This window comes from Nesoenas mayeri, assembly GCF_963082525.1.
Source record: "Nesoenas mayeri genome assembly, chromosome: 17".
NCBI classification, from domain to species: Eukaryota; Metazoa; Chordata; class Aves; order Columbiformes; family Columbidae; genus Nesoenas; species Nesoenas mayeri.
Window position 1 is genome coordinate 5,451,262 of NC_137565.1, and position 14,836 is coordinate 5,466,097.

The window sequence follows — 14,836 nt, forward strand, 5'->3', positions numbered from 1 at the left end:
GAACAGGACTGGGGGACCAGGTAAGGGAAGGAAAGCACAATGTGTGACTGAGCAACTTCTCCTAAGGATCGGGTGTGAAAATATGTAACAAGGCAAAAGATAATCACTTTAAACTCCCAAAGGGCACAAAGACATCCCAAATCAATTTGTTGTCACCAGGAGGAACCCTGGAATGACCTGACAGCATCGCTTCTCCTCTGTGTTTCTCAGGAGTAATCCTGGCCGGACTGTGTGGACACAAACACATGCTGCCTGTGAGCACAGGAGCCTGAGGGAGACACCTACAAAACATCACCTTCTCTTTGGTATGTTCTTACACTGACTTTCGTTACATTAAGTGCCACAAGGTCAGGAAGTCCAAGCATTTTTGGAGAAACCGGATCAAAACCAAGTCAGATTTGCTGCTTTTATTGGGCTCCAGCCTTAAAGTCACACTGTAAATGCCTCAGACCGTGCTAATGGATAATGACTTATCCATTTGCTTTCCATAATGATGTGACTGTTTTTCAGAGGTCTAAAGAATCTCATTGCACAGACTGTACCAGTCAAGGAGACAGTTTTGGAAATGCTGGAAATGAAAACACGTGGAAGGAACAGACTTTGGGATACCTTGTGGGGATCAGCGGAAAGGAGAAACAGTTGAGCCTTTTTTTTAAAGTATATGCAAACCGGGATGAGGAGAGTGCAGATGTAAACAGTTATCAGCGGATGAAGCTTGCAGATCAAATAAAGTCTGGAACAATTTTAGCACTGTAACTCATGCCTCCAGACAATTTCCTGGTCCTCGTTCCTGTAAACCGAAGATAAGAAAAGGCCGAGCCAAGGCAGGGGCTGTGAGCCACGTGTCCCGCTGTTCCTATTGCCATTAGTCTTGTGATTCACCAGCCCCAAAGCAGCTGGGAAAGAAGGAAAAGGAGTCAACAAGCTCTTCTCCGAAACACCCAGTGTGCAAGTGAAACGCGCGGGAGATGCCGGCAGCCCCCGTACCTGCGCTGAGCAGCACGTTGCGCGCCGTCGGGTGCCAAGCCACGATGCCGACTCGCTTGGAATGTCCTTCCAACACCACCACTGGCTCCGTCAGGGACAGCGTGAGCCCATTCTCAGGAATCTGCCACACCTGGGAAGGGAAAAGGAAAGAGGGTCAGCCAAGGGCCGTCCCCGCAGAAAAGCGTGTGACCCATTTGCTTCGCCACAGCACAAGGCTGAGTTGTCACCTCTCGATATAAACAGGAAGAGAGAAATGGGGAGAGAATCATTCCCGGACACCAATAAACCTTTGGGTCATCTGCACATAACATCCTTCCAGCAAATAACCACCAGCTACTTACGCCGCAACAAGCGCATTATCACTGTGTCCAGAGGTCCATTCGTATCAGGTGCTGCCTGAGAAGGATTCACCAAAAAATTCACCTTGCAGATCCAATTCCATCTGACCAAGCTGCTGTCTTTTCAAATTACGCAGCTATAGCGGTGACTGCTTTTAATTCCTTTTGAAATACTGACAGTTGGTTTTCCATTATGTTTAGAGCCTCTTTTCAGATGCCATCTAACTGGGGAAAAGCAGTTTGTTCCTGGCAAAGGTTAAATCAGCCCAAGTTAGCGTTGCAGGAATACAGCAAACTGCCTGTTTGGTTTTTGCCTGCGTGGTTGCGCAACAGTTCTGCTGCAAACATCTCCAGGAAAGTGCCATGAGGAGGGGAACAGACCCCAAGGCTGGCAGAGCGCTGGGATTCCAGTGGCGGGGTCACAGCGGGTTTATGCACCGAAGGAAGCGGCTTGTGCAACCAGCAGGGACCGCGGATAGGAGAGATAAAACCCATCGCCCGTGCCCCAAGGTAGGACCAGCCCTGCCAAAACTATGCCTGCGATTCAGCACCGGACAATCGCCTTTGAACTGAGTTTGACCTGCGTGTAGTGAATGAAAAATGGAATGGAAAGCCCGTCAGTGAGCAATTATAGCTGCCTATAGCTAGGTGGCAGCATTAGAGCGCATTTGCTTCGCCTTCTTTTGTTTGGTTTTCCTGGAGCTGGAGGACAAGGCTGGGCAGAGCTGCCCAGGGTGCCCAAGCAGCTCTTGGAGCCGGGAGATGCGAGCCCAGCGTGGTTCCAAACCGATGCAGGGAGGGAGGGCAACACGGGTTTTTGCGCTAATCCCAGTTTCTCCCTTCTCGCAGGGGCGGCTGCTGCTCGAATCGAAACCTCCGAGATGCAAAAATTCTCAGCACATATCAGCTCACCTCTGCACAACCCTAAAATTGTTTCACTTTTCAGTGATGCAGCTCTCAGCGGCCTCAGCATCCCGGCGGAAGGACCTGCGACAGACCCATCACGTCAGCAGAGAATTCCCCCGCCAGGGCTGAGAATCCCTCTTTTTCCTCCTGCCTGACAGACCAGCGCTAGCACCCAGATAGCAGAAACCAGGGCTTTTACCAGCAAGCACATTTTAAAACTGGTTTGCAAACAATAGCTGTTCAGCCTGGGAAGGCAGAACGTTGTCCTGCCAGTTCCGCACCAGCTTTGCGAGCGACCACAGCACGAGAGCATCATGCTGAAACACAATGCGTCTTGCAAACGGCAACAAATCATCTCACCTGCCCAGATAAAACCCAGTTAGAAGCTGTAAAGAAGCAGCTTTCTACTTGCCATCAGGGAATAACAACCTGACAGCAGCAACAGTTGAAAACACACCTGCTGATGGGAGAACTTGAATATCCATCTGTTAAAACTGCTCCCTGCACTTAACGTCAGGACTGGCACATCCCTCAGATGAGCCACCTCCATTCACAGCTGTAGGCAGAACACAATGCTGCAGAAAACAGATTGTTACCTAAACCGGTAAAATGGTTGGAAAGAAAGGATGAGAGCTGGGAGATGTCAGCAGAGACAAGGCAGGGGAGCCAGGGGCTCTGGAGCAGAAGGACGGGAGGTGACACCAGCGCAGGGACCAGGGGATGCTCGACACGAGCAGCTCGGGTCTGACAGCTCTGCCTGGCAGGTAAAACACTGAATTTATTCACAAAAAGGCCCAGAAGCAGCATGAGATTCTTGGCGAAGTGTGACCCGGGGATGCAGGGACAGCAGCAGGGTCAGAGCAGCTCCAACACCTGCAGCCAACTGTCCTCCCATGTCCCTCAGGTCCCCGTTTCTGATCCGCACTGTCCCAGCCAGGAACGGTGTGGGGATCCTTTGGAACAAGCACTTCATAGCAAAGTAACTTATGAGCTAGAAAACTCCAGGACCAAGTTTAAAGGCGAGGCAGCGAGGGCAGGGGGTGGGAAAGGAAAGGGAGGTATTTGAGGCAAGATACAAATGAAAAGGATTTTTTAAAAGCCTCCGGAGGACAGATTTTCTTTTATTAAGGGAAAGCCCCTATAGTTTACAGCAGCTGCAGAGCAGCGTCATCCTCTGCAGATTACAGAGACTATTGACTTAATAATCCTGCTTGGTATTGCAAAAAAACCCCAAAACCCAGGAGTGTGCAAGATCGGGGTGTGTTCCCGAGAGCCCCAGCCCACTCATTCCAGCATGGGGCGGGAGCCCATCGTGGCAGGGGCTGAAATCACATTCACGGGGCAAATTCAGGCACTTTCGCTTTTGAAGCAGGACCCACCCTGCGGAAAGTGAGGACTTGGGGTGAACACAGAAAGGAAACCTGGAAACGTCGCAAGATTAACAGGACATCGGTAAATTGGTCTGCTCTCCCACCTGTGGGGGTTTGGGGGTTGCTTGGTTTGGTTTTGGGGGTTTTTTAAAGTTAAAATGGCTGGTTTGTTTGCGATGGAGGAAGTGAAGTCACGGCACGGTGGTGCGGAGAGGTTTGGGTCTCAGAGGAAGAGCAGGACGGGAAAAGGTTTTGCACAAACAGCGTGTGAGGAAGAAAATAAAGCCAACTTTTCCAGCACCCTTTCTACACTCTTTAAAAAGAATCAAAACCCATCTCTTCTGGCTCTGCAGCGACCTGCAGAGACCTTTAGGTCAATTTCTAGAAATGACATTAACTCCTAAATCCACATTACATGTGAAAGAAATGAGTTTGAGCCCTGGGTTTTACCAGTGTCACTACAGGAAAATGCACTTTGTGCACCCGTTTTTCATGGCTACAAGACCACCTCCTCCACTAGCCAGTCCCGATTCATCCTGTCCTGGTACCACATCTCAACTGTCTGCCACCAGTCTACTGTCCCCCGGTCACTGCAAGGAATATGGATTAATTTTTAAAACAATGCGCTCAATCAGACAAACTCTACTCTGGCCATTGCATGTGATCTTATTAGTATTCACCTTCTGATAGAGCAAATTTTGCATATCTGAGAAAGGACACCTGATACCATCTACAAGCCTTGATATAATCAAACGTTTTCTAGCCGAATTTAAAACCTGCAGCAAATTACAGTCACTCAGCAGAACAACCACCATTAATATTTCAGAAATCTCTTATTTGTTGGCACAAGGAAATCCACTCTTCAAAGAGAACACTGGCAGAGGCCACAGAAGGTATCTGCACACCACAGGGGTTTAAAGGATGTTTTCCTGAGAACAATTCAGAGTGGAGGAGATGGGGTCCATTCTGCCTTTTCCTCTGCTGGGATCAGTGCTCATACCCAGCAGCCCTGGGACCTGCACAAAGGTGGCCTTGCGAGGCTGAGCTGCCCTGAGCATCACCCCCACCATCTACTGCCTCTCTGCCCCCACATCATTTCTGAATGTACCACATGCGACAGCAAAATAAACGAGTGTATCATCTGAAACTGTCAGTCACACCTGTCAGTTACCTCCCATCACACAGATCTTGACATAGCTGCTAATAATTAAATCTCTAAAGCTGCCCAAGCCACAAAGCCCAGCGGTACCACAAAACGATCTTTCTTACCCAGCCCCATATTTCAACCCCTAGTCTCAGGATCTCAAACACCAGAACCTGCTCAAGGTTTCTATGCAGCTCACAGGGTATTTCCACCTTCTGCAAATCTAAGGTTTTATACATATGAAAATGCTTCTAGCTGTTGAAAGGACCAAGTTCACCTTCCCTGCGCAGCACAGAGGCTGCAGACAGTTCCAAGTGGTGGCTGCAGGGAATCGGGTATTTCTCACAGATCAGCTGGCACTTGTGCACAAAGCCACACGATCTCCTCTGCCACATCCCTTTCTTATTTCACGTTGGCTGATGAAGGGTTTGGAGCTGCTGAACAACCACAGGTCCTTTCGAGTGCGGTGTGTTCAGTGCCAGGCTGTTCAGGAAACAGGATTCCAAAACCTCTACTGAAGAAAAGCAAAGAAATCAGGATGCTAAATTACCTGTGCCAGGACAAAAATGCAATTAAAAATGGGGAGGCCCATTAGCTCATCAAGTTTTCTTCCAAATAGCCCAGGCCAGGTTGTTCTTTACATACTCGATCTCTGTCCAGCCAACAACTATCCCAAATGATTTGAGACACATCATTTCTCACCAGAAGTTCCACGATACTAAACAAGAAATTCAATTTAAGTCTTTAACTTCAAGGCTGGACCAGATGATTCTTGAGGTCCCTTCCCACCTGGTATTCCATGATTTGATGATTCTTTAGCTAGTCCTCTCTGCTTTCTCCATCGCTATAGCTGGCACTCAGCTTCACTGCATTTTAAACCTCCAGCTGACACGCACCTAACACCATGAGCTGCGTATTGCTTGTTCCTCTGAGCGCAGCAAGGACTCATTTTTATTTCCCACTGCTTGCTTCCATCAAGACATGGTCAGGCTGACCGGTCCCATGCAGGAACACGAGCGTGCAGACCCGTCCACACGCGTGTTGCCCCCAGGGGAAGCTCGTCCCTCCCATCGGTGCACGCAGACAAAGCAGCAGCCGCAGCAAACCCAGCGCGGCCCACGGAGCTCGTCTGGGCACTCGTAGGCTCAGATTCTCGCAGACGAGTTTGTGTCTACATTAGGAGCATTTGGACAACTTGTAATTGAACACTGTTGGTTTTTCTGCATAATTCAATCCCTCTGGAGCCTCACAACATACTTCTCATTGCACATGGATTAGCGACTTATTTTGCCTCCAAGGCGGCAGCTACGGACTCTCTGTCGATGCTCATGTTTCAGACGCCGACTTGCAGCCCTTCTGGATCCTGGTTTCTGGAAGAACATTTCTGCATCTTCCAAAGCTTAGTTCTAACCCAGTAGCGAACATTACAAACACAGAAGCTTGTTGTTTTGTTTTATATTAAATATAGCACATTTCGTTAACATGCTTCAGCTTCCAAGACTGAGAGATCACAGGATAATCCTCTTGGGATGAATCCCCTCCCAAACATTTTAACGATGAACAGAAGCAAAGGAATTTATCTGACATGATCTATAATAAGATTTCAATATAACATTCAGCCTACAGCATTTCTAAATATGGCCAAAGATCACTGAAGTTATTTGGCATTATTTCATCTTACAAGGATTTTCTTTCACTTATTCTGCTGTGTTTGCATACGCAGGATTCCACATCCATCACGGAGCAAGGTCGTCTATTGTTCACTGGGCCTTGACTGAGGTAGAATAGGTCTCAGGACCAAGGCTGGCAGGTGCAGAATTTGGACTATTTTTTATTTATTCCATTTAAAAGCCCTTTTGACATCTGCTCACAACCTGCAAGTATACGAAATAAATTTAAGCCTCACCATTAAATCAAGGGGTGAAGCAATTCTGAAACCTGATGGGCTTGTTCCCCTCCAATCCCCACCTCTTCCCACCGCATCCATCAGGATATCTGAGGCAAGGAACCACCTCCATCTTCTGCAAAACCAAAACACCTCCCAGCACTGACTGGCACGCTTCTCTTTCCTCTTCCCAAACATGAGACAGATCCCCAGGGGAAGGAAAAACAGAAAAGCAATTGAAGACAAAGCCAGGAAGACACGGGCCAAGTCCGTCTCAGTGCTAAAGAGATTCTTCTCGGAAGTCTGAGGCTGCACCTTCTCAAACAGTAACACGACAAGAAAGTACCAATTGTGAGAGTCCAAATTCTGCTGTTCCGCAGGTAATAAAGCTCATTCTGCTATTTTTGCTCCAATTTTTAGCTAGGCCCTGCAGCCCAGACAGCATCATTTCTTAAAGCAAGATAAAACGTGCATGGTATCATGGTACCACGGTACCAGCAAGGACTCTGCCCTTGGCACCAGGACAAGAGATGTCTTCAGAAATACAAGTGTCTTTTGCAGCCACATTTTTAGCATGAAGCAAACCCCACCCTGCAAGACAAAGTAAATACACTCACCATGACGGTGCAGTCCTCGGAGCCACTGGCGATGACCTGGTCATTATGGGGACACCAGTCGATGTCCAGCACCGGTCCTGTGTGGCCACACACTGTGGGGTAGGACTTGTCAATCCTGCCTGTCTGAGGGGGGAAACAAGAAACAGAGCTGTAATACACAGCCAGCACAGCTCAGAAGGGAGGAAGATGCTTCCAAACGCCCCATTAGCTCTGTCAGTATTCACAGTTTCATGAAATTTGAATCATCTCATGTATCGGTAGAGAAAACAAATTAGCAACTCTTTTCTCCAGCACCAACCAGCTGGAAACTCCTGATGGTGAAAAGACAATGTTGAGAGGCTGGACTCCTCGCGGATGCAGAGATGCCTTGCTGCCCGTATCTCAGCACCTGCTGTGACGCCGTCCCTCTGCCTGTCCCCAGCATTTTGAGAAAAGGACTCTGCCCGACCAGTGAAGCTCTGGGTTTGTCTGCGCTTCACAACAACTGCCGGTGACAGCTAAAGATAACCAAGCTAGAATTTTAATTGAATTAATTCGAAATGAGACAAATCTAGTGATGCCAACGCAGTTGTTGCAAAGACACCAACCTCGCCAACTGGATCTACATTGTGCTGATGGGGCCTCTTAATACCCCAAAGCACTTGGCACCCCCAAACCGCTGATGGACCCAACACTCCTGCTGCGCCATGTGAAAGGAAACAAAAATCACTCTAATCTTCGTTATCTCTCTTGGTCAAGTCCTGCTCCGAGGGGTTTTGTTTCCAGGGAATGCTGTGATGGCCTTTTCCTGAGCGGTGGGAGAAGAGAGACAGGAGGGAGAGGTCTGGGACCGGGTCGTCGTCTTTCGTGTTTAAATACGCAGAAGAAATGGCTGGTATGTCACTGCTGCCACTCCGCAGTGACATTCCCCAGCCCTGGAAGCTGCATCTCGTAATCTATGCCTCCCACCCATCTCCACGCGCAAGGCTGTTCCTATTCAACGCTGTCGTACGTACAAAGGATCGGAATAATGCTGGATACTGGCTTTGGAAAACCACTGACCTGAAGACCTCTACTAGCAGCACAACAAGATATAGATCCAAACAAAGTCAGAGAAACAAACCCACTGCTATTTCCGAAATAGAAAATTTAGGTTTCAAAAAAAAAAGCCTGTCTCAGTGATTCAAATGCTTTTAAAATGATTAGAAGTGAAAGTGTTGTAGATGAAAAGCCATAAACCAGACATTCAAAAATTAAAGTCTGTGTAATCCCTCTTGGATGCCATAATGTGAAATAGGATTTAAAAAATTAATACACCCAACTGACATGTATAGTCAATCCACTTTAATTTATCTAATTAAAAAAAGAACCATGCAGAGCATATGCAGGCAAACATAATTCAGAAGTCGCATTACTGGCCAGATACAAACATAGACCTAAACCAAAAGAAAAAATGCGACTAATTCTGTGAGGCTGAGCGACTACCTGATCTGGCTCCCAGGCAGGGCTCAGAGTAATCCTCTAAGACGAGCCTACGGTAATTATTTGCAGGCTGCACGAGTGCTTGTCAGTTTAGTTTAGAGTTTTTACAGTAATTTATTACTGCAGGGAGGAAGGGAAAAAAAAAAATTCAATTTGAACAAATTAAACCACAAACTTCACCTTTCAGTTTTGATCACGATGAACCTGAACACCAGGAGCTGCAGCAGCCAAGTGCCTGTGACAGCACGGACCAGGCAGCCCCACCGCCTGCTTTTGATCACCTAAAACCCAGCTCATTTTTTAAAGCAGCTATCTCGTACATCCATTAGCTCTCTAATGGGCAGCGGGGAAAATGAGATGACAGAGGCTCCATGTGAGTTCTCGATGCCCGAAAGCAGAAGGGAGCAGTCCAGCCATGGGCTCAGCGCGGTTCCTCAGCAGGTGAAGCTCGGCGTTGTCACCAAGCTAGAATAAAACTCAGCCTTGTCACCGAGCTGAGGAACTTGAGATGGATGCACAGGCGTGGCTGTTTTGGACAAGGACACGATGCATTTTGCAGCCCAGAGCCATCTGGATCAAGAAGAAACAGCAGATGCACAAAGGAGAAGTTAAACCAAACTGAGCAGAAATACCTTTGCACCACCTTGCAGGTCAACAGCTGCCAACCAGCGTCACCTGCAAAGCTCAGCTTTTTCCTGCCTGGATGTGGCCAGTGACACACAAAAACCAGTTCTAACAAGGGAACAGAGCGAGGATGGGGAAAACGAGATGTTATTTAGGAGGAGTGTGGGGGATGCGACAACTCCAAGCAACCTCAAGCATATTTATTCACAAAAATGTGCAAAACCATGCAAGCAGAGTATAAAAAAAAAGAGATGTCACACTGCTGCAAATACCGCAGCACCCAGGGCTGGCAGAGGAAGACTCAGTTGGGGGAGATGCCGAGATCAACTCCTACCCCTGGGCACGGCATTGCTGCACGAGAACAGACTCCTCTGCCCACCAGCGTCCACAAATACTGTCAAAACAGCAAAACGAGAATAAATAAGGATGGAGAGGGACAGAATGGGCGAGTGTAAAAGACTGCAGCACTGCTCCAAGCTGCAAGAAGTTCAAGCGCTTTCAGAGAAGCCGCTGACGTGCGGTCAGAGACACAAAACCGTCTTCGCAGGGCGGAGGAAACCGCGGGTGCTTTCCTGAGCACATAGTGAAGGGCGAGAGCTCTGCTCGGCAACGCTCCGACACGCGCCTCATCTGCTCCATTTGAAAACAAACAACACTTTTATTAGCAGGTCTGACCCTTCAAAGGGCATCGGGACAGGGTGGGGTGTCACAGGACAATAACCCGGGTCACCAGCCCCGGCCTGGCCCAACACACCTTCCCACCCAGCACCCAGCAGGGTGAGAAATGAGCCGTTTTTAACTCAAATGTGTTACTTTACCACCGAATTGTAACGAGTGTCTGTGCAGGACACACCGCAGGTTCCTCCTCCCAGCATTGTTCCCCTCCGCAGCACCAGTCACCCCTGTTCATGCCATCGGGTGGGATTAACCATGCACAAAACAGCTTTAAAAACAGTATTTGGGGGGCTTTGCCAAAAGGGAAAGACCAAGAAGCCTGCAGTAGGATATTAATAAAACAGCAGCTAGTAAAATGACCAAATTCAATGTTTCTAAGTACAATTCCTTTGAAAAGAGACGCCTCTGCCACAAGGACACCATGAGGTTTCGCAGCTTTGCTGCCAAATGGGAGTGTTTTCACGCCACCATAATACTCGCAGGTTTGGGGGGTTATTTATTTATTTTTAAAATGTAAGCTGTTAATTAGTTAAGGATTTTAAATAAATCTCAAGTGCTGATACAAAGCTTAAAATTAACTCGGAACGACTTCAAGAAATTAAATCCTCCTCATAATCCATCACAACTCTGGCTGAGCAACACACCACAGTAACAACTTCTGAAACTCAGAGTTGTGTTGTCATAAAAAGTCATCCAAAAGGTGAATTTGAGGATTACTATTAATATGCTGGATGGTGTTCACTAGGAGCACACTTAATATTCAAGCCCTTGCAACAGGTGGTGAGATGATCTTACCGAATGAACTCATTTAGTGCTTTCATGTATCCTGGATCAGGAAAAAAAAGTGACCAATGTGAAAGAAAAAAAGTAATGAAATCCAGAAGGGCCAGATAAGTGTCACAGGAAAACTGCTCCTAAAAGTGTTAGTTTTATGAATTAATTTGACTGCCTTACAGTGGCTTCTCTGCCAGAAAAGGGCAACTGGTTGCAGGAAACATCTCATGGATTATGGTAAAAATATCAGGGAGAACAGCTGCTTCCCCCAGCCCCTGGTTGTGCTCATTCAGATCCCCATTTAAAACAGGGAAGTGGCATCAAGTTGCACAAGCAAAAGCAACTCCCCCCTCCATGCTTTGCAAAAGTTTGAGGAAGGAAATCAGGTCACCACTGCAAAGCCTGAAATACAAACCCACCAGTACCTTTTCTCTGCTACAGAAAATATTCCCTTTTTCTCAGCTAAATTGTGATTTTTTTTCCCCACAATGAGCTCAAGTTTCATGAAGTCCAGTTGAGTTTAACGTGTTCCAGCCATGGAACCCCCAGCACTGGTGGCAGCAGCTGGTGGTGCAGGAGGCGGTTGGGGGAAAATGCTGCAGTAGGATGTAAAAAACGCACTGCGCTCCCATGACCGGGGCAAACAGCCATTAGTCACCCAGCAAACCAATCAAGGCATCCAGAACGAATTGGGAAGGTTATGAAAAGTGTTACTCCCAAAAGGTCTACTGTTAATGTCACGCAATAAGAGACTTGAAGGGATAACTGCATGCTGCTTTCCAAACATCGCTTGTGCCTCCGAAAATCCCTCTGTGGTGCTTCTATTCTCGTTCTATCGCCTTGACGGTGGCAGGGCTGCGACATTACAGGTGCTACAGAATAAAGGTCCTTGTTCTGAACATAAATGGATGCACAAAGTGAAGAAAAACACGGGTGCAAGTTACTGCTGGGCAGATTCTGCTGGGACACAATAGGGAATTTTTTCCTGATGAGAACAAGTGGCCATTGGAACAACTTCCCCAGGGAACTGGTGGATTCCTCAACACTAGAGAATTTTAAGGTCCAGCTGGACAGGGTGCTGGGCCAGCTTGTCCTGACCAGGCTTTTGCCAACACAATTGGACCAGGTGATCCTTGAGGTCCCTTCCAACCTGGGATTCAACGATTCAACTGCAACAATCAACTACTCACATGCTGGCTTTAAAACCTGAAAAAAACAACACAAACAACCCCCCCAAAACCCAACCTGAACTGCTAATTCCTGTACCTCAGCGCTGGGTACACAGCATGACTCTGGTATTTCAGCTGATGTCTAGAAGAAAGCTCTAAACACAATTCAAAATCAAATTTCAGCCCCGGCTAACTTGTAGCTGAGAAAACCCTTCAGGCAGAAGATGCAGAGATTTGAAACAAAGAGACCTGCTGCCCAGAAACTACATTAAAAAGACACAGAGTCACTTGTTTGTTCTGTCCCTAAAGTACGATTTCTGAAGCAGACAATTCCCCCGTTAGCAAAACTGGGAACTTTCAACTGAAAACTGATCGGTATCTTAAATGTTCCAGGTTCTGGGATAAGTGGTAAAACCCCTGCAGAGTGGAGAAAGGAGGCAACGCCTCTCTATGCACAGCAGATGGACGAAAAATCTGCAAGAAACCAGGATTTAGCAGTTTCACCAGTCACAAGATAACCTGGATATTTTAAAACCACCAACGTCTTGCTTTTTAGTCAGTCGTTACAGAGTTGTCTTGAATTTTAATTTCCTCCACCCAGCATTCAAAACGATGTGGAGCTGCTGACCAAATTTTAGGGGGAAATACCCCTTCATAGTGTCCCACCTTCAAACTTCTCTTAGAGGGACATGGCTACAAAAACGAGCTGCAGCACTAGCACTGACATGGCTCCACGGCAGCCGAAGCGACACGTTAATTCATTTTAATTCACATACTTCCATCCACACTCCACCTAAAATTCTGCAAGGCCTCAACGAACCCATCAGAATGGTATCTTTTATTTTACAGAAAAGAATAATAATAAAAATACTATATAAATTATATTATATATATAAAAATTAAAAAAATAAATTACATAAAAGAATAATAAAAGAATGATCCCCCCCCCAAGTCCTTCCTGGAGGAATGAGGACCTGGAACAGCTGATTAACAACCTACATATGGCACATTGAATGCGACAGCACTTGCAGAACAACGTATTCCTTCCCAAAGATCATTCCCGAGGTGTGTGCTCGCCCACCCCTGTGCTCATTGCCTCAGAGCACCTGTCTGATCACAGCCCGGGCAACGGGAGCGCAACGAGGAGCCAGGCACACCAGTGCAAACATCTAATAAAAGGTACATCCAAAAGAGACCGAATAAGCCTCTTCTGAAGGCCTTACATAACGTGACTTTCCGCTGCGGGCATCTTTCTAGAGGAACTGAAACAAAAAAGGAACCCTGTGCAGCAGCTTTATTCTTTGCAGATACAAACGGCAAAGATTTCTCAAGGAAGGGAAAAAAAACCCCACTCTTCCTTAATTCCCTAACACCCACCCGTCTCCATCTAACCCAGCAGCACGTACCCATCAGCAAAGGCTGAAGAGTTTTATCTGCAGGTTACCTGTTTCACCTGGGGTAAGGCTCAAAGAAAACCAACTCTAACAGCCTGCAAGCTTCCAGTTTAATGGTGATATTCTACAGTAACGCTTTGCTCAGCACCAGTCACCCACAGCCCAGGATAAGCAGCTGCGTTTTCAGTTGTTCCCTGGTGTGTACAGTTAATGCTGATTAGCTTGACTTTCATCATCTACACATCATTAACTGACATAAATCACAGCTTTTTGGAAACATGTGCTGCGTTCCAAGCGAGACCATCTCTCTGCAGACCGGCCAAACCTGGGGGAATTGCAATTTTCAGCAACTCGGATGGCGGCTCTTGCCGGAGCATGGGAATGGCGAGGTCCTGGCAAAAAACCCTGCACATGTGCATGCAAAAAAAAAACCAAAACAAAACAAAAAAGCCCACAAAACAAAACAGGAAATTCAGACAAAGCCTTTCCCCTGCCAGCAAACCCCGCTCGGCTGCACCGGCCCTGGCTGCTGCTCCGCACCGGGGGATGGAGGAGGATGCAGGGATGGAGAGGACGGGGGTGCAGCCCCCCGGGTCTCCGCACACCTCCCTGCCCCAGGGGCTGCCGGAGGGTCTCCCACCGCCCCCGGGTTCGGTCGGGGGGTCCCGGGACGCCCCGGGGATCGCGGGGCGCGGGCGCTCAAGGGTTAACGGCCGCGCACTTGCCGCGCCGCGCCCCCGCCCCCGCCAATCAGCGCCGGCGGCCGCGAGCGCTGCCATGACCATATAAGGTAAAAAGCCGCGGCAGCCGCAGTGCCGCTGCGGCGGGAGCGGCTGCGCGCGCGCGGCGCGGAGGGCGGGGCCGCGGGGGGGAAACTCCCGCGTTTTCCGCCTCCGCACATGGGTGCGCGGAACGGGGAAGGGGGGGAAGGGGGGGGTGGAGGGGGTGTTCAGCCCTAAAATCACCCACACACAGACCCCGACCCCCAGCGCAGGGCCGGGGAGGGAGGCGGGAGGCGCCCGCCTGGGTGTAAAATCCACTGCCGCCAGGGAAAAAAAAAAAAAAAGACTAAAAAAAGCCGTTTAAAATGAGTAAAAACCACTTTTTTGTGATGAGCGGCGCAGGATCCGCTCACCCCGCGCGGAAGGTCAAGCCACATGAGAAGCCATCTCCAGTGACCCACACAAGCCCGGGCTGAGCGGACACGGTGCAATTAAGTCACAGGAGGGTCATTTCCCTGCAGAGCCTGGCAGCCTCCGGAAAGCTCCAAAATGCAGAAAATCATGCTTTTATGGCTCAGTTTTAACATCATCCCAAAAACATGGCTTAAAATTAATCCTTTTCCCCCACCCCTGAATATAACAGAGAGGTTTTAGCTGTGGGAACTCAATGATTTTCTGCTAAATGGGCTCAACCAGAAATCAGAATTTTCGGGTGTTGAAGGAAAGATTTCATCAGCCATGGCTATAAAAATAAATGAGGAACACAGGAA

At 48.1% G+C, this 14,836-nt stretch overlaps 1 protein-coding gene across 4 annotated transcripts in view; it reads right to left on the bottom strand.

Moving 5' to 3' along the window:
- The window catches only part of CORO1C (coronin 1C), a 40,547-nt gene that overhangs the window by 7,132 nt on the left and 18,579 nt on the right, over positions 1-14,836 (bottom strand). For all 4 annotated transcript variants that reach the window (XM_080354958.1, XM_080354960.1, XM_080354959.1 and 1 more), the window contains exons 3-4: positions 7,248-7,370; positions 988-1,117 (exon numbers count right to left, since the gene is read on the bottom strand). In XM_080354958.1, coding sequence (XP_080211084.1) covers positions 988-1,117; positions 7,248-7,370 — 253 coding nt within the window. The remainder of the gene's footprint in view (positions 1-987; positions 1,118-7,247; positions 7,371-14,836) is intronic.